This window comes from Dendrobates tinctorius, unplaced genomic scaffold (genome assembly GCF_039654945.1).
Source record: "Dendrobates tinctorius isolate UK_male_01 unplaced genomic scaffold, ASM3965494v1 ptg000143l, whole genome shotgun sequence".
In the NCBI taxonomy this organism is placed as follows: domain Eukaryota; kingdom Metazoa; phylum Chordata; class Amphibia; order Anura; family Dendrobatidae; genus Dendrobates; species Dendrobates tinctorius.
The window spans coordinates 5,735,479-5,760,059 of NW_027361810.1; the positions used below are offsets into that span (position 1 = coordinate 5,735,479).

Here is a 24,581-nt window from a genome sequence, read left to right on the forward strand (position 1 = left end):
TGCATTAAAATACATTTTAATATATTACATATTTTCAAATTTTGCATATTGACTTATTCAAAAGTTACAGATCATGAAGTGAAAAAAAAAAACTAATTTAGTCATCAGCTACAATGGGGAGGAGGCGGTTTGTCTCTTTCATTTCTCACCATTTTCAGAATAGCTGCTTGCTGTCAGTGAATGGCAACATCTGATTAGACAGAAAATCGAAACATTTCACCTCTACGTATAAACTTCTCACAATTGGGGGTTGGCTGCAATTCCATCTGCTCTACAGAAGCCCTTGTGAACTGCTGCACAGACACATGAAGCAAAGTGTCAGGACAGGAGCAGCCGTACTGATGGATGGATGGCACAGGACGTCAGCAATCCTCCAACTAGGGGAAGTATTGGGGGCTTTTCTTTAGCCTTTGATTGGAAACCAAATTGTTTACATTCACTGACAGCAAGGAGAGGACTCGACAGACGGGCGACACTGAACCAGAAAGTTACAGAATATTCACATAAACTAGAAACCTCCGTGGGTATTGTCAGCTGTCATCCCGACAGCCATCTCGAAATTGGGGGGAGTCTCCATCTCAAGGCTGCTGATAATAGAGAGCTGGCCTCATGTGCAACTTTCTCCATTGATTTCCATGGCAGTTCTGAACACAGTGGAACAAGCATTTATCAGTCATTTATGCCATATCCTCATATCGCTGCCATAAAAGCCCGAGATGAGAACAGCCCTTTAAAGCGGCCACAGAACGAAGGCACTGATTGGTCAGACATTTTCTTTGCCCCTTTACTGGTGTAGTTTTGATAGTGTATGACCATTATAAGTACAGGAGGACTTACTGCAATGTTTTAGTTGCGGCGTTTCTAAGTGCCCCTTCAATGATCACTATTGAATGTATTAAAGGGGCGTTATACGGGCGCTAATTGATGGTTTACGAGACGATCTGCGCTTGCTTATTCACAATCCTGTATGGGGCAGAACGACGGATGATACGATGGCTCCTGCCCTGAACAGCCTGCAAGTTGTCGGCTGCATCCTGCTCACCTGCAGCGCTCAGGGATTTGGCACATTCGGCTCAGCTACATCTCGTCCTGCGCAGCTGCGCTTTTATCTTTATGTCTGAGCGGTAAAAATCATTTTCCCATTCATCTGATAATAAGACGTGTGAAGAACCTGCGCCGCTTTAATTAGTGCTGATTACGGCATTCATTCATCTCGGCAATTAAGCCAGGCGGCTGCGAGCATCGTGGCTTCGGCCCCGGACATCACAGCTTTGATGGCGGGAGGTCTGCAATCATTGTCTTCAATGCTTTGGCGTTCTCCCCATTCGGAGCTGGCGGCCACCTGTTGTGGTCTGGATAGAAAAGACATGTGGCTGGTAAATACCTGGGATAACCGTCTAATAAAACACAGGTTACATCCCCCACTGCCGCCGGTGACCATTAACTGTTAATTCCCTACTGTCAGAATGGAGCCACGGACGAGCCTGTGCATCCCCCCCCATACGAAGCAAAAGAGAAACTGTACTCCTCTCTGCCCGTCCCATAAAGAAAGAAAGGAGCGGCGGTGGCAACCATGGGTCCCAGCAGTCAGAGAGTCCTATGCTATGAAAAAGCGATGACTCAATGTTGGGAATACTATAATTACACGTGAGAACCTAAAAACAGATTGGTATTCATTACCACTGGTCCTCCACTAAGGGGCACCAAAGGCCGGAATATCCACCTCTGATGTAAAAGGGGATGTCCAGAATTAGACACACACAGCTGCCTTTATTTATTTTACTCGCTTACATAGCGCCATTAATTCCACAGCGCTTTACAGACATTATCACCGCTGTCCCCATTGAGGCTCACAATCTAGACTCCCTATCAGTCTTTGGAGTGCAGGAAGAAACCGGAGGAAACCCACGGAAACACGTGGAGAACATACAGACTCCTTGCAGATGTTGTCCTTGGTGGGATTTAAACCCAGGACCCCAGCGCTGCAAGGCCGCAGCGCTAACCACTGAGCCGCCGTGCTGCCCTATAGTAGAGTCCTAACCACTGAGCCACCGCCTTCTGACAAATCTGCCCCTGTGTCATATCATAGAAGAAGGCCCCTGAAGTGAATGGGGTTGATGAGTCCTGTATCCTGGGGCTTTTGGGTCATTAAACTCTGGCACTCCAGCTGCTAGGAAACTACAAGTCTCCACATGTCCTGATGGCCGTCTGTGTGATGCTAGAGGAATGCTGGGACTTGTAGTTTTAGTACAGCTGCTGATCTCTGCTGTAAACAGGTGTGGTGCCGTTTTTGAAAAAAGCAGCCAATGTTTTCTACGCCTGCACACCCTTTAATAGCCTCCATGTAATATGCAATCTCACAGAAGGGGGGGAACCTTCTTTATAAAGGTAAAAATATTAAAATTGCTGTGAGATACCACGTAATAGCATCCCCCCTTCATAAGATCCCATGTAATAAAACTGAGCGATCTGCAGATTGCTCCACGTCCTGTGATTCAACCCAGAATTATACATTAAATACGACTTCATTCTGGCAGTAAAGATCTTGGAGAATCTGCGGTCGAGCGTCTGGTCTATAGCGCACTTACCTGGCACCTCCCAATGGCTGTGGTACAAGCTCTGCCCGGCGTCCACCTTCACGGTCTCTCCAGAGATGAAGGAGGCAGCAGGAGACAGCAGGAAACAAACCATAGGCGAGACCTGCACAAAAAAGAAGATGCAGGGACAATTTGGTCTTGTTCACACTAGCTTTTTTTTGCTTGAGGTTACTGTATATACTGGGAAAAGCTCAAGACGTAGTTGTGAAATGTCGGCTCAGACAGATGTCCAAGTCCATGTTCAGACTATGATTTCAGGTCAGAAAAAGTTCCAGACATGTTATAGAGGCTCAGACAGACGTCCATCAGTCACAGACGGAGAGCCCTCACGGAGACCTCCATCAGTCACAGACGGAGAGCCCTCACGGAGACCTCCATCAGTCACAGACGGAGAGCCCTCACGGAGACCTCCATCAGTCACAGACGGAGAGCCCTCACGGAGACCTCCATCAGTCACAGACGGAGAGCCCTCACGGAGACCTCCATCAGTCACAGACGGAGAGCCCTCACGGAGACCTCCATCAGTCACAGACGGAGAGCCCTCACGGAGGCCTCCATCAGTCACAGACGGAGAGCCCTCACGGAGGCCTCCATCAGTCACAGACGGAGAGCCCTCACGGAGGCCTCCATCAGCCACAGACGGAGAGCCCTCACGGAGACCTCCATCAGCCACAGACGGAGAGCCCTCACGGAGACCTCCATCAGCCACAGACGGAGAGCCCTCACGGAGACCTCCATCAGCCACAGACGGAGAGCCCTCACGGAGACCTCCATCAGCCACAGACGGAGAGCCCTCACGGAGACCTCCATCAGCCACAGACGGAGAGCCCTCACGGAGACCTCCATCAGCCACAGACGGAGAGCCCTCACGGAGACCTCCATCAGCCACAGACGGAGAGCCCTCACGGAGACCTCCATCAGCCACAGACGGAGAGCCCTCACGGAGACCTCCATCAGCCACAGATCCCTCACGGAGACATCCATCAACCACAGATCCCTCACGGAGACATCCATCAGCCACAGATCCCTCACGGAGACATCCATCAGCCACAGATCCCTCACGGAGACATCCATCAGCCACAGATCCCTCACGGAGACATCCATCAGCCACAGATCCCTCACGGAGACATCCATCAGCCACAGATCCCTCACGGAGACATCCATCAGCCACAGATCCCTCACGGAGACATCCATCAGCCACAGATCCCTCACGGAGACATCCATCAGCCACAGATTCCTCACGGAGACATCCATCAGCCACAGATCCCTCACGGAGACATCCATCAGCCACAGATCCCTCACGGAGACATCCATCAGCCACAGATCCCTCACGGAGACATCCATCAGCCACAGACTGAGATCCCTCACAAAGACATCCATCAGCCACAGATCCCTCACGGAGACATCCATCAGCCACAGATCCCTCACGGAGACATCCATCAGCCACAGATCCCTCACAGAGACATCCATCAGCCACAGACTGAGATCCCTCACAAAGACATCCATCAGTCACAGATGAAGATCCCTCACAGGAGCCTCCATCAGCCAAAGAAGGAGATTCCTCATGGAGACAGACGAGTGGCCCCTGAAGGTGGGAGGGAATGACGACACACAAGTGTGAGGGGAGACGACTGAGTTGCCCGGAAAGGGGGACACACAATATCAGGAAGGGGGAGGCAGACGAGCATGGCAGAAGCCCACCCATACAGAGCTCAGGACCGCTTAGCTGAGCGTTCTTGTGTCTGGAGTTCCACTAAAGCAAGCCGCTGGCTGTACGTACGGCCAACATCTCTCGTGCGCCTATTCACTTGTCTGCCCCAGGGTGGAGGTTTGTTACAGTTGCTCCAGGCTGTGGCTTCCAGTGTATTACATGGATGACAGGTGACCAGCAGACCTCAGCCTGGGTAACATCCTACCTCTTCAGGGAGTCCGAGTCTCTTGGCTGGAATTTTAGGGATGTAATTATAAAACATTGCAGGCCCGCCATCTTTATAATTCTCAACGGCAGTCTTTGAAAAGATGGTTCCCTGCAAAAAATGAGGGCAGGAAAACTGTGAAATGAAACTGAAGAGACAATCTGCAATGTGTACATGAGACGCACGGACGGGGTACACGTCTCCGGTGCATGCAGTCGCTGGTATGGAGCGAGTGAAAGTAGCAATCATTTGGATACTTACGGGAGCAACAGAATTCACCCTGACACCGGTGTGAGCCCACTCAATAGCAAGGCTTTTTGTGAGGTTGTCCACAGCGGCTCGTGCTGCTCCCGTGTGACTGCGCAGGAAACACAGCAATGAATGGAAGCGCTGAACAGAGACCACAAACCTACTCATGCTCCCCAAGAAATGAGCCGTTTTGTACAAATCCTCAATTTATTACAAAGAGAATTTTAAGTATTATGCTCCAGAGCAGTATTCACAGTTCAGTTTTAAATCATTGCAAACAGTCAGCAATTCTATCATTAGACATGCACCCAACAGCTTAGCAGAGCTCTTACAAAGCAGGCTCAAGAGCTACATCACATGAAAGTAAAAGGTGATAAATTATATCTTACGCCATGATGGGAAATCCTCGCCACATGTCTGCCACAATATTCACTATGGCGCCACCATGTTCTTTCATCCAGGAATTGTACACTAGATGAGGACACAGATCGTAGTCAGTGACGCTCAGACAAGTCTGCCAATAGCAGGCGAACAGAGGGAATCTGTACGGTCCCTCATAATAAGTAATGTACTAAACCCAGTGAAATTCATGGCCACTGCACAATGGCCAAGACTGTTCAGTTCTGATGCACTGCAGTCCAGTCATGTACTATACCCCAGAGCTGCACTCACTATTCTGCTGGTGCAGTCACTGTGTACATACATTACATTACTGAGCCTGAGTTACATCCTGTATTATACTCCAGAGCTGCACTCACTGTTCTGCTAGTGCAGTCACTGTGTACATACACTACTGATCCTGAGTTACATCCTGTATTATACCCCAGAGCTGCACTCACTATTCTGCTGGTGCAGTCACTGTGTACATACGTTACATTACTGATCCTGAGTTACATCCTGTATTATACCCTAGAGCTGCACTCACTATTCTACTGGTGCAGTCACTGTGTACATACATTACTGATCCTGAGTTACATCCTGTATTATACCCCAGAGCTGCACTCACTATTCTGCTGGTGCAGTCACTGTGTCCATACATTACATTACTGATCCTGAGTTTCATCGTGTATTATACCCCCAGAGCTGCACTCACTATTCTGCTGGTGCAGTCACTGTGTACATACATTACATTACTGATCCTGAGTTACCTCCTGTATTATACCCGCAGAGCTGCACTCACTATTCTGCTGGTGCAGTCACTGTGTACATACATGACATTCTGTATTATCCCCCTGACATATTCACCGGCTTTGCAGCAGTAGAAAGTGCCAGTCAGGTTGGTCTCCACCACAGCGTTCCATCCTTTAGAACTAATCGCTTCACTTGGACACGGGAATTGACCTCCTCCATTGTTGACCAAGAAGTCGATACGACCGTAGATGCTCAGTGTGGACTGAACCAGAGATTCTACCTGTTCTCAGAGGATAGCAAACAACAATGAAAACGAGGAGCCAGCAATGCAGAGGTTAACACGTCTGCACACAAAACCTTATGGTTCTACTGGAGCTCAACAGAGTGAAACTCCTTGTCACGCAGCCCCCACGTCATCACATGAATGGACCGAATCCCAAAATATCAGCAAACATTTCTCCTGAAATACTCTGCACAGCACACGCAGGCCTGCACACACCGCACGCGCATCATGACCCGCATGCGCAGAAGAAAGAAGCTGTTTGGGGTCGGCTCACCTCCTTCTCTTTGCGGATGTTACACTGTAGCGCTGTCACCATAGAAGGGTTCGTGGGGGAGATCTGGGACACCAGGTCATTGGCAGCTTCCTTCAACCGGTCAAGTTTCCGGGAGGCGATCACCACATTGCAACCTGCGAAGCGCAAATAAATGATAAGCATGGCTGATGGGAGTTCCCAGAATCAGCTGCTTGTGAGACCGCTGCAGCCACAAGACAGCTAGTCATTGCTTCAGAGGATCTAATATTGCTGTGTGACAAGGCGAGACCCTAGGGAGTGAAGCTAAATGTATCCCCTCCTGCCTGAGCACGGGAGAGTAACAGCACATTACAACATGGGGAATCCTCGAGGACACGTCTGGCACATCCCAAATATTCCCTGCTCCCCCCACTCTCCTGAGATACTCTGTGCTGCTGTGACCCTGCTCCCCCCACTCTCCTGAGATACTCTGTGCTGCTGTGACCCTGCTCCTCCCACTCTCCTGAGATACTCTGTGCTGCTGTGACCCTGCTCCTCCCACTCTCCTGAGATACTCTGTGCTGCTGTGACCCTGCTCCCCCCACTCTCCTGAGATACTCTGTGCTGCTGTGACCCTGCTCCCCCCACTCTCCTGAGATACTATGTACTGCTGTGACCCTGCTCCCCCCACTCTCCTGAGATACTCTGTGCTGCTGTGACCCTGCTCCTCCCACTCTCCTGAGATACTCTGTGCTGCTGTGACCCTGCTCCCCCCACTCTCCTGAGATACTATGTACTGCTGTGACCCTGCTCCCCCCACTCTCCTGAGATACTCTGTGCTGCTGTGACCCTGCTCCCCCCACTCTCCTGAGATACTCTGTACTGCTGTGACCCTGCCCCCCCACTCTCCTGAGATACTCTGTGCTGCTGTGGCCCTGCTCCCCCCACTCTCCTGAGATATTCTGTGCTTCTGTAACCCTGCTCCCCCCACTCTCCTGAGATACTCTGTGCTGCTGTGACCCTGCCCCCCCACTCTCCTGAGATACTCTGTGCTGCTGTGACCCTGCTCCCCCCACTCTCCTGAGATACTCTGTGCTGCTGTGACCCTGCTCCCCCCACTCTCCTGAGATACTCTGTGCTGCTGTGGCCCTGCTCCCCCCACTCTCCTGAGATATTCTGTGCTTCTGTAACCCTGCTCCCCCCACTCTCCTGAGATACTCTGTACTGCTGTGACCCTGCCCCCCCACTCTCCTGAGATACTCTGTGCTGCTGTGACCCTGCTCCCCCCACTCTCCTGAGATACTCTGTGCTGCTGTGACCCTGCTCCCCCCACTCTCCTGAGATACTCTGTGCTGCTGTGACCCTGCTCCCCCCACTCTCCTGAGATACTCTGTACTGCTGTGACCCTGCCCCCCCCCACTCTCCTGAGATACTCTGTGCTGCTGTGATCCTGCCCCCCCACTCTCCTGAGATACTCTGTGCTGCTGTGATCCTGCTTCCCCCACTCTCCTGAGATACTCTGTGCTGCTGTGATCCTGCTTCCCCCACTCTCCTGAGATACTCTGTGCTGCTGTGACCCTGCTCCCCCCACTCTCCTGAGATACTCTGTGCTGCCGTGACCCTGCTCCTCCCACTCTCCTGAGATACTCTGTGCTGCTGTGACCCTGCTCCCCCACTCTCCTGAGATACTCTGTGCTGCTGTGACCCTGCTCCCCCCACTTTCCTGAGATACTCTGTGCTGCTGTGACCCTGCTCCTCCCACTCTCCTGAGATACTCTGTGCTGCTGTGACCCTGCTCCCCCCACTCTCCTGAGATACTCTGTGCTGCTGTGACCCTGCTCCCCCCACTCTCCTGAGATACTCTGTACTGCTGTGACCCTGCTCCCCCCACTCTCCTGAGATACTCTGTACTGCTGTGACCCTGCTCCCCCCACTCTCCTGAGATACTCTGTACTGCTGTGACCCTGCTCCCCCCACTCTCCTGAGATACTCTGTGCTGCTGTGACCCTGCTCCCCCCACTCTCCTGAGATACTATGTACTGCTGTGACCCTGCTCCCCCCACTCTCCTGAGATACTCTGTGCTGCTGTGACCCTGCTCCTCCCACTCTCCTGAGATACTCTGTGCTGCTGTGACCCTGCTCCCCCCACTCTCCTGAGATACTATGTACTGCTGTGACCCTGCTCCCCCCACTCTCCTGAGATACTCTGTGCTGCTGTGACCCTGCTCCCCCCACTCTCCTGAGATACTCTGTACTGCTGTGACCCTGCCCCCCCACTCTCCTGAGATACTCTGTGCTGCTGTGGCCCTGCTCCCCCCACTCTCCTGAGATATTCTGTGCTTCTGTAACCCTGCTCCCCCCACTCTCCTGAGATACTCTGTGCTGCTGTGACCCTGCCCCCCCACTCTCCTGAGATACTCTGTGCTGCTGTGACCCTGCTCCCCCCACTCTCCTGAGATACTCTGTGCTGCTGTGACCCTGCTCCCCCCACTCTCCTGAGATACTCTGTGCTGCTGTGGCCCTGCTCCCCCCACTCTCCTGAGATATTCTGTGCTTCTGTAACCCTGCTCCCCCCACTCTCCTGAGATACTCTGTACTGCTGTGACCCTGCCCCCCCACTCTCCTGAGATACTCTGTGCTGCTGTGACCCTGCTCCCCCCACTCTCCTGAGATACTCTGTGCTGCTGTGACCCTGCTCCCCCCACTCTCCTGAGATACTCTGTGCTGCTGTGACCCTGCTCCCCCCACTCTCCTGAGATACTCTGTACTGCTGTGACCCTGCCCCCCCCACTCTCCTGAGATACTCTGTGCTGCTGTGATCCTGCCCCCCCCACTCTCCTGAGATACTCTGTGCTGCTGTGATCCTGCTTCCCCCACTCTCCTGAGATACTCTGTGCTGCTGTGATCCTGCTTCCCCCACTCTCCTGAGATACTCTGTGCTGCTGTGACCCTGCTCCCCCCACTCTCCTGAGATACTCTGTGCTGCCGTGACCCTGCTCCTCCCACTCTCCTGAGATACTCTGTGCTGCTGTGACCCTGCTCCCCCCACTCTCCTGAGATACTCTGTGCTGCTGTGACCCTGCTCCCCCCACTCTCCTGAGATACTCTGTGCTGCTGTGACCCTGCTCCTCCCACTCTCCTGAGATACTCTGTGCTGCTGTGACCCTGCTCCCCCCACTCTCCTGAGATACTCTGTACTGCTGTGACCCTGCTCCCCCCACTCTCCTGAGATACTCTGTACTGCTGTGACCCTGCTCCCCCCACTCTCCTGAGATACTCTGTACTGCTGTGACCCTGCTACCCCCACTCTCCTGAGATACTCTGTGCTGCTGTGACCCTGCTCCTCTCACTCTCCTGAGATACTCTGTGCTGCTGTGACCCTGCTCCCCCCACTCTCCTGAGATACTCTGTGCTGCTGTGGCCCTGCTCCCCCCACTCTCCTGAGATACTCTGTGCTTCTGTAACCCTGCTCCCCCCACTCTCCTGAGATACTCTGTACTGCTGTGACCCTGCCCCCCCACTCTCCTGAGATACTCTGTGCTGCTGTGACCCTGCTCCCCCCACTCTCCTGAGATACTCTGTACTGCTGTGACCCTGCCCCCCCACTCTCCTGAGATACTCTGTGCTGCTGTGATCCTGCTTCCCCCACTCTCCTGAGATACTCTGTACTGCTGTGACCCTGCCCCCACCACTCTCCTGAGATACTCTGTGCTGCTGTGACCCTGCTCCTCCCACTCTCCTGAGATACTCTGTGCTGCTGGGGGGATTTTTCCACTCCTGTCATAAACAGCCTTGTTACAATGGTCATTTCTGCATTAGAAACTGTATCCAGTCCACACAATCCCCTGTGATAGAAAGTAAGGACTCCGGACTGATACACTGTAACAAACCATCAGGACAGAACTGAGATCAGCGCGGTACACACTGATGCTGCTACAAGTAGGAAGCTAAATTCACCAGAAACCCTACAGATAATGGGAGAGTGCAGATCACGACTACCAGTAAGGTGTAAAGTCCTCGTCGCTCCTGTACCTGGAGGCCATGGCAGGACGCTGTTATTGCGCATGTTCTGTGCTGCGGTGATATGGAGACTGCCCTGAACTTTGCACATATCAGACACCTCCAGGAGCAGAGCACCGACCTCCCCGCTCCTCTCCACATAGTATAGCATATACTTCTCTTACAGGAACACCCCTTTAATCCATGTACACGGTATGCACCAATACAGTAGAGGGATTTCCCACGCTCTACCGTCCGCGAGCTGTAAGCAGCATTGCATGTCACTTAAAGGGAACCTGCGCGACCAGGAAGAGCCACATACTGAGAGCTCTAGCGGCAGTTTTCAGATAAATGGTGCTCACATCTGCTCTTCTGCGGCTGCAGGGAGAAAATGACGTTCTATTGTCCTTGCAGCCGATCTCCTCTGGGGCGGTGTAATTACTCCCCTGTACACCGATCTAGTGTGCAGCAATGCCCTCAATTACAGTGACGGGGAGACAGCAGCTGTGCCCACAGTACAGGGCGCAGTGACGGTTAGGCCTCGCTGTAGGACTGGAAGCCAGCGGCTGCAGTGAGATTAGATCTTTGTTTTCTCCCTGCAGCCGCTGCTCCAGGTCCCTTTAATAGGGACAAAAGGATCTTCAGCAATTCTTCGATACGACCCTCTCTTCCCTGTAAATAAATCTAAGGGAGGTTTTAAGCCAAGTGGGTGTGGTCTACTCTTCCCAATGACCACAACCTCTCCATGCAAAAGACTGGATTTACAAACTGGACAGGAGAGGAATTCAGGAGATCGACGGCATTTACATAATGGAAAGTGTCTGGGAGTGACAGCCATACCGAGGCCGGGGCCTGAACAGATATCTTTCAGGGTGCGCACCCCCGATCAGCGAAAACGCACTGCGTCCAAAGCGCTGCGATGTCCTGATCGCGGGCACGTGCCGGTACCGTTTTCTTGCTGCCTGAGGCATTTCACGGGGAATATTTCCACGGCGCGGCCTTATCAGGAGTCTTGTATTGACCCCTCGCAGGTCAGAGACCGCGTCACTTAGCGCAGACGACGTGACCGTCCCGTCCTGATCCGCAGCTGGTTGCCGTGCCCGCTGCTTCTTGCTAGGGGCTGCAGACAGACACCGTCGACCACCTAGGACGGGATCGGTGCACAGTCTGTCCACAAGCAATGCCGGGCCGCTGCCGTGAACATGGGGACATAAAGGCTGAGCCACCGATACCGCCGACTTCTAACGCCGCTCACAGCACGTGACGGTCGTATAGTGGACAGCCCCTTTAAGAATAATGCTCCGTGCTGGCGGCCGCACCCAGCGAACATTGGTGTAAGCGGCGTCCATGTATCAGGGCCCAATGACCACCCCGTCCCCGCAGGGACACGAGTGGACTCACAGGACACGTCCCGGCCTCCCCTCACCGTCACATTGCGTCCATTAGTCTCGTCTCGGACGCCAGCTGTAGAACTACAAATCCCAGCAGAGCACACCGCCCTCTCACAGCGCGGCTCCCGCTGTGGGTCCAGCATGGCATGCCGGGACTTGCAGTTCTATCGAGAGCTGACCGGCGCCGGATCTCCCTGCTGTCACCGCGAGGAATACCAGCAATGAAAGTGTTAACACGAGCCACCGGACCTAGTGCCAGCAGCTCCGCCGCTATGGCCTTCCCGATGCCGGTGCTTCCTCCGGTCACAATGGCGACTTTGTTCTTGAACAGTCCAGGAGCGAACACACCACAGGCCGCCATGATTGCAGCAGTCACGAGCCGCTTCCGGGTCAGGGGGTCACGTCACAGTGTTTCCATGGCGACCGATGCAGCCTTAGTAACTGCTTAAGAAATCCCAGAGCAATGTGTGAGCCAGAGCTACATCCCATAATAATGTACCCCCATAATATACACACCCCGTAATGGTGCAGCGGCCATAGATGCACCCACAGATCCCCCATAACAGCGCGTCATCCACAGATCCCCCATAACAGTGCATCAGCCACAGATCCCCCATAACAGTGCATCAGCCACAGATCCCCCATAACAGTGCATCTGCCACAGATCCCCCATAACAGAGCATCCTCTGCAGATTCCCCCATAGTGCATTATCTGCAGATCCCCCATAACAGTGCATCAGCCACAGATCCCCCATAACAGCGCATCAGCCACAGATCACCCATAACAGCGCATCAGCCACAGATCCCCCATAACAGCGCGTCATCCACAGATCCCCCATAACAGCGCGTCATCCACAGATCCCCCATAACAGCGCATCAGCCACAGATCCCCCATAACAGCGTGTCATCCACAGATCCCCCATAACAGCGCGTCATCCACAGATCCCCCATAACAGCGCATCAGCCACAGATCCCCCATAACAGCGCATCAGCCACAGATCCCCCATAACAGCGCGTCATCCACAGATCCCCCATAACAGCGCGTCATCCACAGATCCCCCATAACAGCGCATCAGCCACAGATCCCCCATAACAGCGCGTCATCCACAGATCCCCCATAACAGCGCATCAGCCACAGATCCCCCATAACAGCGTGTCATCCACACAGCGCATCATCCACAGATCCTCCATAACAGCGCATCACCCACAGATCCCCCATAACAGCGCATCACCCACAGATCCCCCATAACAGCGCATCACCCACAGATCCCCCATAACAGCGCATCGCCCACAGATCCCCCATAACAGCGCATCACCCACAGATCCCCCATAACAGCGCATCACCCACAGATCCCCATAACAGCGCATCACCCACAGATCCCCCATAACAGCGCATCATCCACAGATCCCCCATAACAGCGCATCACCCACAGATCCCCCATAACAGCGCATCACCCACAGATCCCCCATAACAGCGCATCATCCACAGATCCCCATAACAGCGCGTCATCCACAGATCCCCCATAACAGCGCGTCATCCACAGATCCCCCATAGTGCATTATCTGCAGATCCCCCATAACAGCGCGTCACCCACAGATCCCCCATAACAGCGCATCACCCACAGATCCCCCATAACAGCGCATCACCCACAGATCCCCCATAACAGCGCATCATCCACAGATCCCCATAACAGCGCGTCATCCACAGATCCCCCATAACAGCGCGTCATCCACAGATCCCCCATAACAGCGCGTCATCCACAGATCCCCCATAACAGTGCATCAGCCACAGATCCCCCATAACAGTGCATCAGCCACAGATCCCCCATAACAGCGCGTCATCCACAGATCCCCCATAACAGTGCATCAGCCACAGATCCCCCATAACAGTGCATCTGCCACAGATCCCCCATAACAGAGCATCCTCTGCAGATTCCCCCATAGTGCATTATCTGCAGATCCCCCATAACAGTGCATCAGCCACAGATCCCCCATAACAGCGCATCAGCCACAGATCACCCATAACAGCGCATCAGCCACAGATCCCCCATAACAGCGCGTCATCCACAGATCCCCCATAACAGCGCGTCATCCACAGATCCCCATAACAGCGCATCAGCCACAGATCCCCCATAACAGCATGTCATCCACAGATCCCCCATAACAGCGCGTCATCCACACAGCGCATCATCCACAGATCCTCCATAACAGCGCATCACCCACAGATCCCCCATAACAGCGCATCACCCACAGATCCCCATAACAGCGCATCACCCACAGATCCCCCATAACAGCGCATCGCCCACAGATCCCCCATAACAGCGCATCACCCACAGATCCCCCATAACAGCGCATCACCCACAGATCCCCCATAACAGCGCATCACCCACAGATCCCCCATAACAGCGCATCATCCACAGATCCCCCATAACAGCGCATCACCCACAGATCCCCCATAACAGCGCATCACCCACAGATCCCCCATAACAGCGCATCATCCACAGATCCCCATAACAGCGCGTCATCCACAGATCCCCCATAACAGCGCGTCATACACAGAGCCCCCATAACAATGCGTCATCCACAGATCCCCCATAACAGCGCATTATCTGCAGATCCCCCATAACAGCGCGTCACCCACAGATCCCCCATAACAGCGCGTCACCCACAGATCCCCCATAACAGCGCATCACCCACAGATCCCCCATAACAGCGCATCATCCACAGATCCCCCATAACAGCGCATCACCCACAGATCCCCCATAACAGCTCATCACCCACAGATCCCCCATAACAGCGCATCATCCACAGATCCCCATAACAGCGCGTCATCCACAGATCCCCCATAACAGCTCATCACCCACAGATCCCCCATAACAGCGCGTCATACACAGAGCCCCCATAACAGCGCGTCATCCACAGATCCCCCATAGTGCATTATCTGCAGATCCCCCATAACAGCGCGTCACCCACAGATCCCCCATAACAGCGCATCATCCACAGATCCCCATAACAGCGCATCACCCACAGATCCCCCATAACAGCTCATCACCCACAGATCCCCCATAACAGCGCGTCATACACAGAGCCCCCATAACGGCGCGTCATCCACAGATCCCCCATAGTGCATTATCTGCAGATCCCCCATAACAGCGCATCATCCACAGATCCCCCATAACAGCGCATCACCCACAGATCCCCCATAACAGCTCATCACCCACAGATCCCCCATAACAGCGCATCATCCACAGATCCCCATAACAGCGCATCACCCACAGATCCCCCATAACAGCTCATCACCCACAGATCCCCCATAACAGCGCGTCATACACAGAGCCCCCATAACAGCGCGTCATCCACAGATCCCCCATAGTGCATTATCTGCAGATCCCCCATAACAGCGCGTCACCCACAGATCCCCCATAACAGCGCATCACCCAGAGATCCCCCATAACAGCGCATCACCCACAGATCCCCCATAACAGCGCATCATCCACAGATCCCCCATAACAGCGCATCACCCACAGATCCCCCATAACAGCGCGTCCTCCACAGATCCCCATAACAGCGCGTCATCCACAGATCCCCCATAACAGCGCATCACCCACAGATCCCCCATAACAGCGCATCATCCACAGATCCCCATAACAGCGCGTCATCCACAGATCCCCCATAACAGCGCATCACCCACAGATCCCCCATAACAGCGCATCACCCACAGATCCCCCATAACAGCGCATCATCCACAGATCCCCATAACAGCGCATCAGCCACAGATCCCCATAACAGCGCGTCATCCACAGATCCCCCATAACAGCGCATCACCCACAGATCCCCCATAACAGCGCGTCCTCCACAGAGCCCCCATAACAGCGCGTCATCCACAGATTCCCCATAACAGCGCATCACCCACAGATCCCCATAACAGCGCGTCATCCACAGATCCCCCATAACAGCGCATCACCCACAGATCCCCCATAACAGCGCGTCATCCACAGATCCCCCATAACAGCGCATCACCCACAGATCCCCATAACAGCGCATCACCCACAGATCCCCATAACAGCGCGTCCTCCACAGATCCCCCATAACAGCGCATCACCCACAGATCCCCCATAACAGCGCATCACCCACAGATCCCCCATAACAGCGCGTCATCCACAGATCCCCCATAACAGCGCATCACCCACAGATCCCCATAACAGCGCATCACCCACAGATCCCCATAACAGCGCGTCCTCCACAGAGCCCCCATAACAGCGCGTCATCCACAGATTCCCCATAACAGCGCATCACCCACAGATCCCCATAACAGCGCGTCATCCACAGATCCCCCATAACAGCGCATCACCCACAGATCCCCCATAACAGCGCGTCCTCCACAGATCCCCCATAACAGCGCATCACCCACAGATCCCCCATAACAGCGCGTCATCCACAGATCCCCCATAACAGACCGTCATCCACAGATCCCCCATAACAGCGCGTCACCCACAGATCCCCCATAACAGACCGTCATCCACAGATCCCCATAACAGCGCATCACCCACAGATCCCCCATAGTGCATTATCTGCAGATCCCACCACTCAGGATGGGACACTTTCTTGGGGTCTCGCACTTTCTTGCTTCCCATCATCAGCTAAACAGTTAACACTGATGGCCAGCAGCAGCTCTGCGCCTGAATGACGTCATGTGTAAGCGCTCAGGCCCCGCCCAGGGATGTGCCTGGTGGGCGGGGCTATGTCTGTAGAGGGGCTGCACTCTGGTCTTTGTGCAGGAGGGTTCAGCAGTCCTGGGATGGACACTGCTATATCCAGAGCTGCCTCATGTATGGGGGTCTCCCTCCCATCACCCAGGGACTAGCAGAGAAGACCCCTTGGTGCCAGGTGAGTGGCCCATCTAGTCATTCCTCAGAGATCACTGCACTGACTATTGCTCCATTAGTCGGATGAGGAATAGGAAGAGCAGCTCATGAAGTATCCGCCTCATTAATTGCTGAGGGGTTTATAGTGTGAATCTGTGGGAGGAAGAGGTGAATAGGGGCAGAGAGTGCAGAGGGGTCCGAGGGGGAGCACAGAAATGGGGATACAATGTATCAGTGCAGAGCCTGCCCCACAGACCATGTAATGTGGATGATACAATGTATCAGTGCAGAGCCTGCCCCACAGACCATGTAATGTGGATGATACAATGTATCAGTGCAGAGCCTGCCCCACAGACCATGTAATGTGGATGATACAATGTATCAGTGCAGAGCCTGCCCCACAGACCATGTCATGTGGATGATACAATGTATCAGTGCAGAGCCTGCCCCACAGACCATGTCATGTGGATGATACAATGTATCAGTGCAGAGCCTGCCCCACAGACCATGTAATGTGGATGATACAATGTATCAGTGCAGAGCCTGCCCCACAGACCATGTAATGTGGATGATACAATGTATCAGTGCAGAGCCTGCCCCACAGACCATGTAATGGGGATGATACAATATATCAGTGCAGAGCCTGCCCCACAGACCATGTCATGTGGATGATACAATGTATCAGTGCAGAGCCTGCCCCACAGATCATGTAATGTGGATGATACAATATATCAGTGCAGAGCCTGCCCCACAGACCATGTAATGTGGATGATACAATGTATCAGTGCAGAGCCTGCCCCACAGACCATGTCATGTGGATGATACAATATATCAGTGCAGAGCCTGCCCCACAGACCATGTAATGTGGATGATACAATGTATCAGTGCAGAGCCTGCCCCACAGACCATGTAATGTGGATGATACAATATATCAGTGCAGAGCCTGCCCCACAGACCATGTAATGTGGATGATACAATATATCAGTGCAGAGCCTGCCCCACAGATCATGTAATGTGGATGATACAATGTATCAGTGCAGAGCCTGCCCCACAGACCATGTAATGTGGATGATACAATGTATCAGTGCAGAGCCTGCCCCACAGACCATGTAATGTGGATGATACAATGTATCAGTGCAGAGCCTGCCCCACAGATCATGTAATGTGGATGATACAATATATCAGTGCAGAGCCTGCCCCACAGACCATGTCATGTGGATGATACAATATATCAGTGCAGAGCCTGCCCCACAGACCATGTCATGTGGATGATACAATATATCAGTGCAGAGCCTGCCCCACAGACCATGTCATGTGGATGATACAATGTATCAGTGCAGAGCCTGCCCCACAGACCATGTCATGTGGATGATACAATGTATCAGTGCAGAGCCTGCCCCACAGACCATGTAATGGGGATGATACAATATATCAGTGCAGAGCCTGCCCCACAGACCATGTCATGTGGATGATACAATATATCAGTGCAGAGCCTGCCCCACAGACCATGTCATGTGGATGATACAATGTATCAGTGCAGAGCCTGCCCCACAGACCATGTCATGTGGATGATACAATGTATCAGTGCAGAAGCCTGCCCCACAGACCATGTCATGTGGATGATACAATGTATCAGTGCAGAGCCTGCCCCACAGACCATGTAATGTGGATGATACAATGTATCAGTGCAGAGCCTGCCCCACAGACCATGTCATGTGGATGATACAATGTATCAGTGCAGAGCCTGCCCCACAGACCATGTAATGGGGATGATACAATGTATCAGTGCAGAGCCTGCCCCACAGACCATGTCATGTGGATGATACAATGTATTAGTGCAGAGCCTGCCCCACAGACCATGTCATGTGGATGATACAATGTATTAGTGCAGAGCCTGCCCCACAGATCATGTAATGTGGATGATACAATGTATCAGTGCAGAGCCTGCTCCACAGACCATGTCATGTGGATGATACAATGTATCAGTGCAGAGCCTGCCCCACAGACCATGTCATGTGGATGATACAATGTATCAGTGCAGAGCCTGCCCCACAGATCATGTAATGTGGATGATACAATGTATCAGTGCAGAGCCTGCCCCACAGACCATGTCATGTGGATGATACAATGTATCAGTGCAGAAGCCTGCCCCACAGACCATGTAATGTGGATGATACAATGTATCAGTGCAGAGCCTGCCCCACAGACCATGTCATGTGGATGATACAATGTATCAGTGCAGAGCCTGCCCCACAGACCATGTCATGTGGATGATACAATGTATCAGTGCAGAGCCTGCCCCACAGACCATGTAATGGGGATGATACAATGTATCAGTGCAGAGCCTGCCCCACAGACCATGTCATGTGGATGATACAATGTATTAGTGCAGAGCCTGCCCCACAGATCATGTAATGTGGATGATACAATGTATCAGTGCAGAGCCTGCTCCACAGACCATGTCATGTGGATGATACAATGTATCAGTGCAGAGCCTGCCCCACAGACCATGTCATGTGGATGATACAATGTATCAGTGCAGAGCCTGCCCCACAGATCATGTAATGTGGATGATACAATGTATCAGTGCAGAGCCTGCCCCACAGACCATGTAATGTGGATGATACAATGTATCAGTGCCGAGCCTGCCCCACAGACCATGTAATGGGGATGATACAATGTATCAGTGCCGAGCCTGCCCCACAGACCATGTAATGTGGATACAATGTATCACAGCTGGGTTTAAATCTGAATATTTTTACAATGAATCCGTGTTTCTTATAACGATCTTTGCTACTTGTATCTCTTTACAGTGACTCCTTTTATATATTTCATTACTCCCCAAATAATCACCAGAATTGCAGTGAATGGAATAGGGAGTCGTCTGTTTTCCGCTGAGGTCTCAGTTCTGCCTCCAAGTGAGGGAATTTCCTATCTACTATTATATATAGCCCTACAGTCGCTCTCCCCATCCCCCCACCTTTGACCACATACATCAAATTTCCCGTATTAAGAGGTCATGGCGCCAATATTTTATTCTGTATAGGAAAGGTTGTTGGATATTTCTTTAGCAGAAAGTCATTGTAAAAATTGTATGAAAGAATTTGTGCCTTACCTCTAATTCTCAGCCAAATTCTTAAGTGATAATGAGCCTTAAAAAATGGAATTATCCCATCTGTAGACTGGTTTTCCATTTTCTCATCACTGTGAACACAGTGTAACCCCTAATTATCCTTGATAAAATTAATGCTTCGCTTCTTAGATTGAGGATGATCACATGGCTCAGATTTGAGGCTGTAAAATCTCGCCCCTACATGTGACTAGGGTGTAGCAGGTGCATGGATTTCTGCAAGCCCTAGTTAGATAAATGAGCCAGACACACCAATGTCTGCATCAGTCCTGCACACATGACTTTAGCTCCATGAAAGAGAATCCTGGAAGTTTCTGAAGGGTCATCGTACCGCCAAAATGGTAAAAACCATAAAGCGTGTAACTTAAAACTCGTCATACGGCCACATAACAGCGCCAATAAGTTGTCACACAGCTTACATAGGATCCTGGATCGCTAGCCTCTGGGACAAGGCAGGGTGACCGTGCAGGGATGTTATGCATGTGTGGTTCCCAACCAACCTACTCAGATGTTTCCTAACGGAATTTTCAATGTCACAGAAAAGGGCGACTGAAGTACTTTTATATTTACAGGGATTATTTTATTTAGGCAGTTTTTATCCATCTCCATAGAATGCAGCCACATGAAACTCGACAAAGTCCATAATTTGGAGCTAAATCCATATGTAACATATTAGCTTAGATTTTATCATTTGCTTTGCAATTTCATGATGGATTTGTTATGTTTGTCATTTGAAAACCTACATCAGAAGGTACTAGTTTTTTTTCTTTTTCCAATGGCCAATTGATTCCAGTGTATTGCATTTGCCTCAAAGCCAGCACTTAGGGCATGTGCACGCGTTGCAGATTTTCTGCAGATCCGCAAGTGATTTACAGTACAATGTGAAACAATGATGAAAAAAAATTGCTGCGGAAAATTCCGCATGGAATCCACAGCGGTTTATTTTAAGCAGCATGTCAATTCTATTTGTAGATCCGCATGCGTTCTTACACCCATTCCATTAATGAAATCTGCAGGTGTAAAAACGCATGCCAATCCGCAAAGAATCCGCACAAAAAAATGCAGAAAATCCGATGCAGATTCCGTGCTGAAAATTCTGCAGGCAAATCTGCAACGTGTGCACATACCCAAAGGTACACACAGGAATGATCCCGTGCAGAAAAATGAACATGGAAAACCACAACCAGTCATGTACGGTAATTTTTTTTTTTTTTTTTTTGCAGGAAATGATGCAGTTTTGGCCCATTGCATAGTGCAAAATCTGCAGTGTAATTTCTCTGCATGAGTTTATATACTGCAGATTACTTTATGTGCAGTTTTAACCGCAGTGTTAGCCACCTTCCTGCCACTATAATATGCAGGAGTTTTTCCTCCAGGAATTTCCTGATGTAAAGGCCACAGCATATCTGTCCCATGTGAACATGACCCCCAAAATCTGCAGGTGTTAATATGACCATATAACAGTAGACCTCCTCACTCGGATGCTGCAGATATTTCTTTATTTTCTTTTAATATCCTGTGTTTCAGCTAATTGTATAGGAAGGAAGGATCAGTCATTGATTTTTCCTCTGAAATCTTTCTTCCTTTGCCACATTGTGCAGCTCACACTCGCCTATTTAGCAAGTAATTGTCAAAGTAAAAAGGCCGCGGTTGCTTGGGGCTCAGATGGAGCCATTAGTAGCGCTAGGCATTTCTTTCCAACTTCCAGGCTGAAACCTGCTTTTCTGGACATCGAGTGATATTGCTGCAGCTCCAATCCCAGAGTATTCTGAGTCTGGATACGATGGATTCAATAAAAGGCTTTTCTCCTCGTTGGACTTAGGGCTGGTTTTACATTCAATTTTAATGGCATCTTTTCTCAGCTAAAGCCCTAGAGCATAGATGTCTGAAGTCAGTGACTTATTTTCCAAAAGTGACAGCCACCTATGGCGGCCACGTGTAGGTCCGGCCATATCTCTAGACGCCTTTACCTTCTATATGGCGAGTGTTTATAGTAGTGTAATGGTGGCAAAATGTGACCACTGCGAAACTAAGCAGCCTGGACATCCGGGGACAATCGGGGTGATTACATTTATAGTTGTCCCATCCTTCTCTAGAAAGATCTAAGAGACAGAAATAGAATGTGTCTAACTTGTCAAAGGAAACTGGAGCGTGAAAGTACAGATGGCTTTCCTTATCTAAGGCCTCATTCAGATGTTTGTTTTTCGTTTTTTTGTTTTATTTTCAATTTGACATATAGATAAAAAGTAACAATCTTCATCAGTGTTTGATCAGCGCGTCCCTTTTTAGGCCGGGGTCACACGAGCACAGATTCTCTATAGTGATGAGCAAGTATACTCGTTGCTCGGGTGTCCTCCAAGTATTTTGGTGTGCTCGGAGATTTAGTTTTTGTCATCTCTACTGCATGATTTGCGACTTGTATACCGGATGAATACATGTGGGGATTCCCTAATTATGCAAATTGTCTCTTCAGAGAGGAAGAGGACTAGAACTCTAGTGCCACCTATTGGAAGTAGCAACCCTAAAAGTCAATGTTGACTCTTTAACGAGCCTTGTTACATGACTTAGGATAAAAGCCAAGCCTGAATCTCAATTTGCAGACACTGGACTGCCGAGGGGCAGTACCCCGAAACACAAAGTGTGAGATCTGGTTTGGCTGTGTGAGAGGTGTCTGACCGATATCCAAGAAGAATCATTTCTCCTTGCGGAGAATGACATGCTAAGCATGTCGAGGTGAGGAGACTTAAAGCCTGAAGAGCCAAACCAGGTCTCACACTTTGCACTGACGAGGGGCAGTACCCCGAAACACAGTGTCTGCAAATTGAGATTCTGGCTTGGCTTTTTTCCTAAGTCATGTAACAAGGCCTGTTAAAGGGAACCTGCTACCCCCCCCCCCCCCCCCCCCCCCAGGCGGTTTTAAGTAAAAGAGCCACCTTGTGCAGCACTAATGCTGCATTCTTTCAAGGTGGCTCTTTTATTTTGGGTCCCTTTCCCAGCTGAAATAAGCATTTTTAAAATTTGTGTGTTATACCTGTATTTTGACCGGGGGGAACACAGACGCCTCACATCCATCAGTCACGTCCTGCTTTTGAATTTGGCGCCGCCTCCTCAGCGCGTTTATTTCTTTTTCTCACGCCTGCGCTGTAATACGTATTCTTGGGCATGCGCAGTTAGCGCTGCCCGTCCTATGACATCACATGATGTCTTGCTTATCGCGCTTGCGTGGACATGCGTCGGGGCGCGTCTCACGGCACTGCACACATCATATCAGGCTTACAGGTATAATCCCGTTTTTCTTTCCATTCATTGCACCCAGTTGGTTTCTATTGCTTATATTACACATATATTCATAGTGGGTTATCCACAACTGCACATTTGCACTATAGCACTTTGGAGTATGTATGTTAATATAAATTAAGTTATATATATTTATTATTAATTTTTTATTTTTTTATTTTTTCACTTTATTGATTTGTGATTATTTACCTGGTTCATTAATCCAGCCTTATGTTATGGACATTTAAGATTTATATAATCTAATAATTATTTTGATGTCCTATACATATATTGCTAAACTGGTTTTGCACTTTTTTTAGACTATGCACTTGTATGTTGTGCCAATATTTTAATAAAGGCGATGTTATTTAATCTAAAGACATTTGTGTTTTATTATAAATTTTATGAGATTACATTCCATACCCTGCTGGTTTTTATTTCCACCCATCTGTGAGTTTATTGATCTATAGGTCTTTTGACTGCGGATTTACACAAATCTGCGCGGAAAATTCCGCAGCGTGTGCACACACCCTTACAAACAGGCATTCCACACATGTATTCATGCTGTCTAGCAGTCACAAATCATGCAGATAAGAGACGAAAACTAAATCTCCGAGCATGCCAAAATACTCTGAGGACAGGAAAAACCCGAGTATACTCGCTCATCACTAATTCTCTATTCCGAGAGAATCTGATTATGTAAATGACACTTAGATCAAACTCTGACCCGAGGGTCCGCTTAGTGCGATCTGATTCTCTGATGGCAGAGAACAAGACTTCTCCATTCTGTGAGTCGGTGGAAATTGGAGTGCAGCACGATGTTTTCCATTGACTACCTGAGTGTGATCTGAATCAGCCTGAGGAAAAAACTCTCATCAGCGCTGCCCCATAATATAACACTGGTCCGAGTGCTGTCTGGTGTATATGCTCCTGTGAGCAAACACTTACCATGAATGATTTTTCTCGTTCACGTAAGAAAAAATTACATAGCTTCTCCTATTAACTACACTGTTAAATGCCATTTATGCGCTGTCCGGTTTTGTGTGCTGTCCATGAGTAATGTTGTAAGTCTATGTTCACACAACTGTACTTTCTGCCCAAGTTCTGTCTGTGGGAAATACTGACCACACTTGGAAGTCTAAGGCTAGGTTCACATTAGCGTTTGTGTGCGCAGCATATCGTCTGCATGCGCAAACACATGTCAAAACGCATGTATACGCCGTGCTTTTTACCTGCATCAGCTTACGCATGACGACAAAAAAATGCTTCGTTTGCATGCATTTTTGCATGAGTTTGCGTTTTTTAAGCGCATGCGTTTGGACAATTTCCTTCACATAAGCCACACCCAATGTGCGTGTCTCATTTACCGGACAAGATTGTGAAAAACGCATGCGTTCCCATAGACAGTAATGCGTTTATTAGACGGATTTTTGCCGCTTCCGAAAATCCAACATGATGCGTTCGCCGGACCCTGCCGCACACCGAAAAACACGTGAACTGATACAAACACAT

The 24,581-nt window shown here is 50.6% G+C and overlaps 2 protein-coding genes across 5 annotated transcripts in view; one reads left to right on the forward strand and one right to left on the reverse strand.

Moving 5' to 3' along the window:
- On the reverse strand, positions 1 to 19,894 carry PECR (peroxisomal trans-2-enoyl-CoA reductase). 3 transcript variants are annotated; one of them, XM_073545346.1, is made up of 9 exons: positions 16,383 to 16,482; positions 12,048 to 12,239; positions 6,451 to 6,584; positions 6,008 to 6,173; positions 5,152 to 5,233; positions 4,775 to 4,871; positions 4,514 to 4,624; positions 2,589 to 2,700; positions 1 to 1,352 (listed from the first exon to the last, which is right to left on the reverse strand). In XM_073545346.1, exons 2-9 carry the CDS (start codon positions 12,157 to 12,159, stop codon positions 1,264 to 1,266), a joined length of 903 nt encoding a protein of 300 aa, XP_073401447.1. In that variant the 5' UTR covers positions 12,160 to 12,239; positions 16,383 to 16,482; the 3' UTR covers positions 1 to 1,263. The 3 variants fall into 3 exon arrangements, with proteins under 3 accessions (XP_073401447.1, XP_073401448.1, XP_073401446.1); XM_073545347.1 differs by lacking the exons at positions 12,048 to 12,239; positions 16,383 to 16,482 and adding an exon at positions 19,779 to 19,894; XM_073545345.1 differs by lacking the exons at positions 12,048 to 12,239; positions 16,383 to 16,482 and adding an exon at positions 10,441 to 10,631.
- TMEM169 (transmembrane protein 169) overlaps positions 16,532 to 24,581 on the forward strand; it is a 23,087-nt gene continuing 15,037 nt past the window's right edge. The window contains exon 1 of one of the 2 annotated variants that reach the window (XM_073545343.1): positions 16,532 to 16,685. The gene's annotated coding sequence lies outside the window, so the exon portion shown is untranslated. Of the gene's footprint in view, positions 16,686 to 20,005; positions 20,135 to 24,581 lie in introns of those variants that run through there. The other variant, XM_073545344.1, reaches the window with a different exon arrangement.

Excerpts from the sequence above, each read along its gene's own strand:
- PECR (XM_073545345.1), bottom strand. The coding sequence starts at position 10,579 with ATGCTATACTATGTGGAGAGGAGCGGGGAGGTCGGTGCTCTGCTCCTG. Across the intron at positions 6,174-6,450 it reads ACATCCGCAAAGAGAAGGAG|GTAGAATCTCTGGTTCAGTC; the intron begins GTGAGCCGACCC and ends CTCTGAGAACAG. Across the intron at positions 1,353-2,588 it reads CAGCCATTGGGAGGTGCCAG|ACCACAACAGGTGGCCGCCA; the intron begins GTAAGTGCGCTA and ends TTTTCTATCCAG.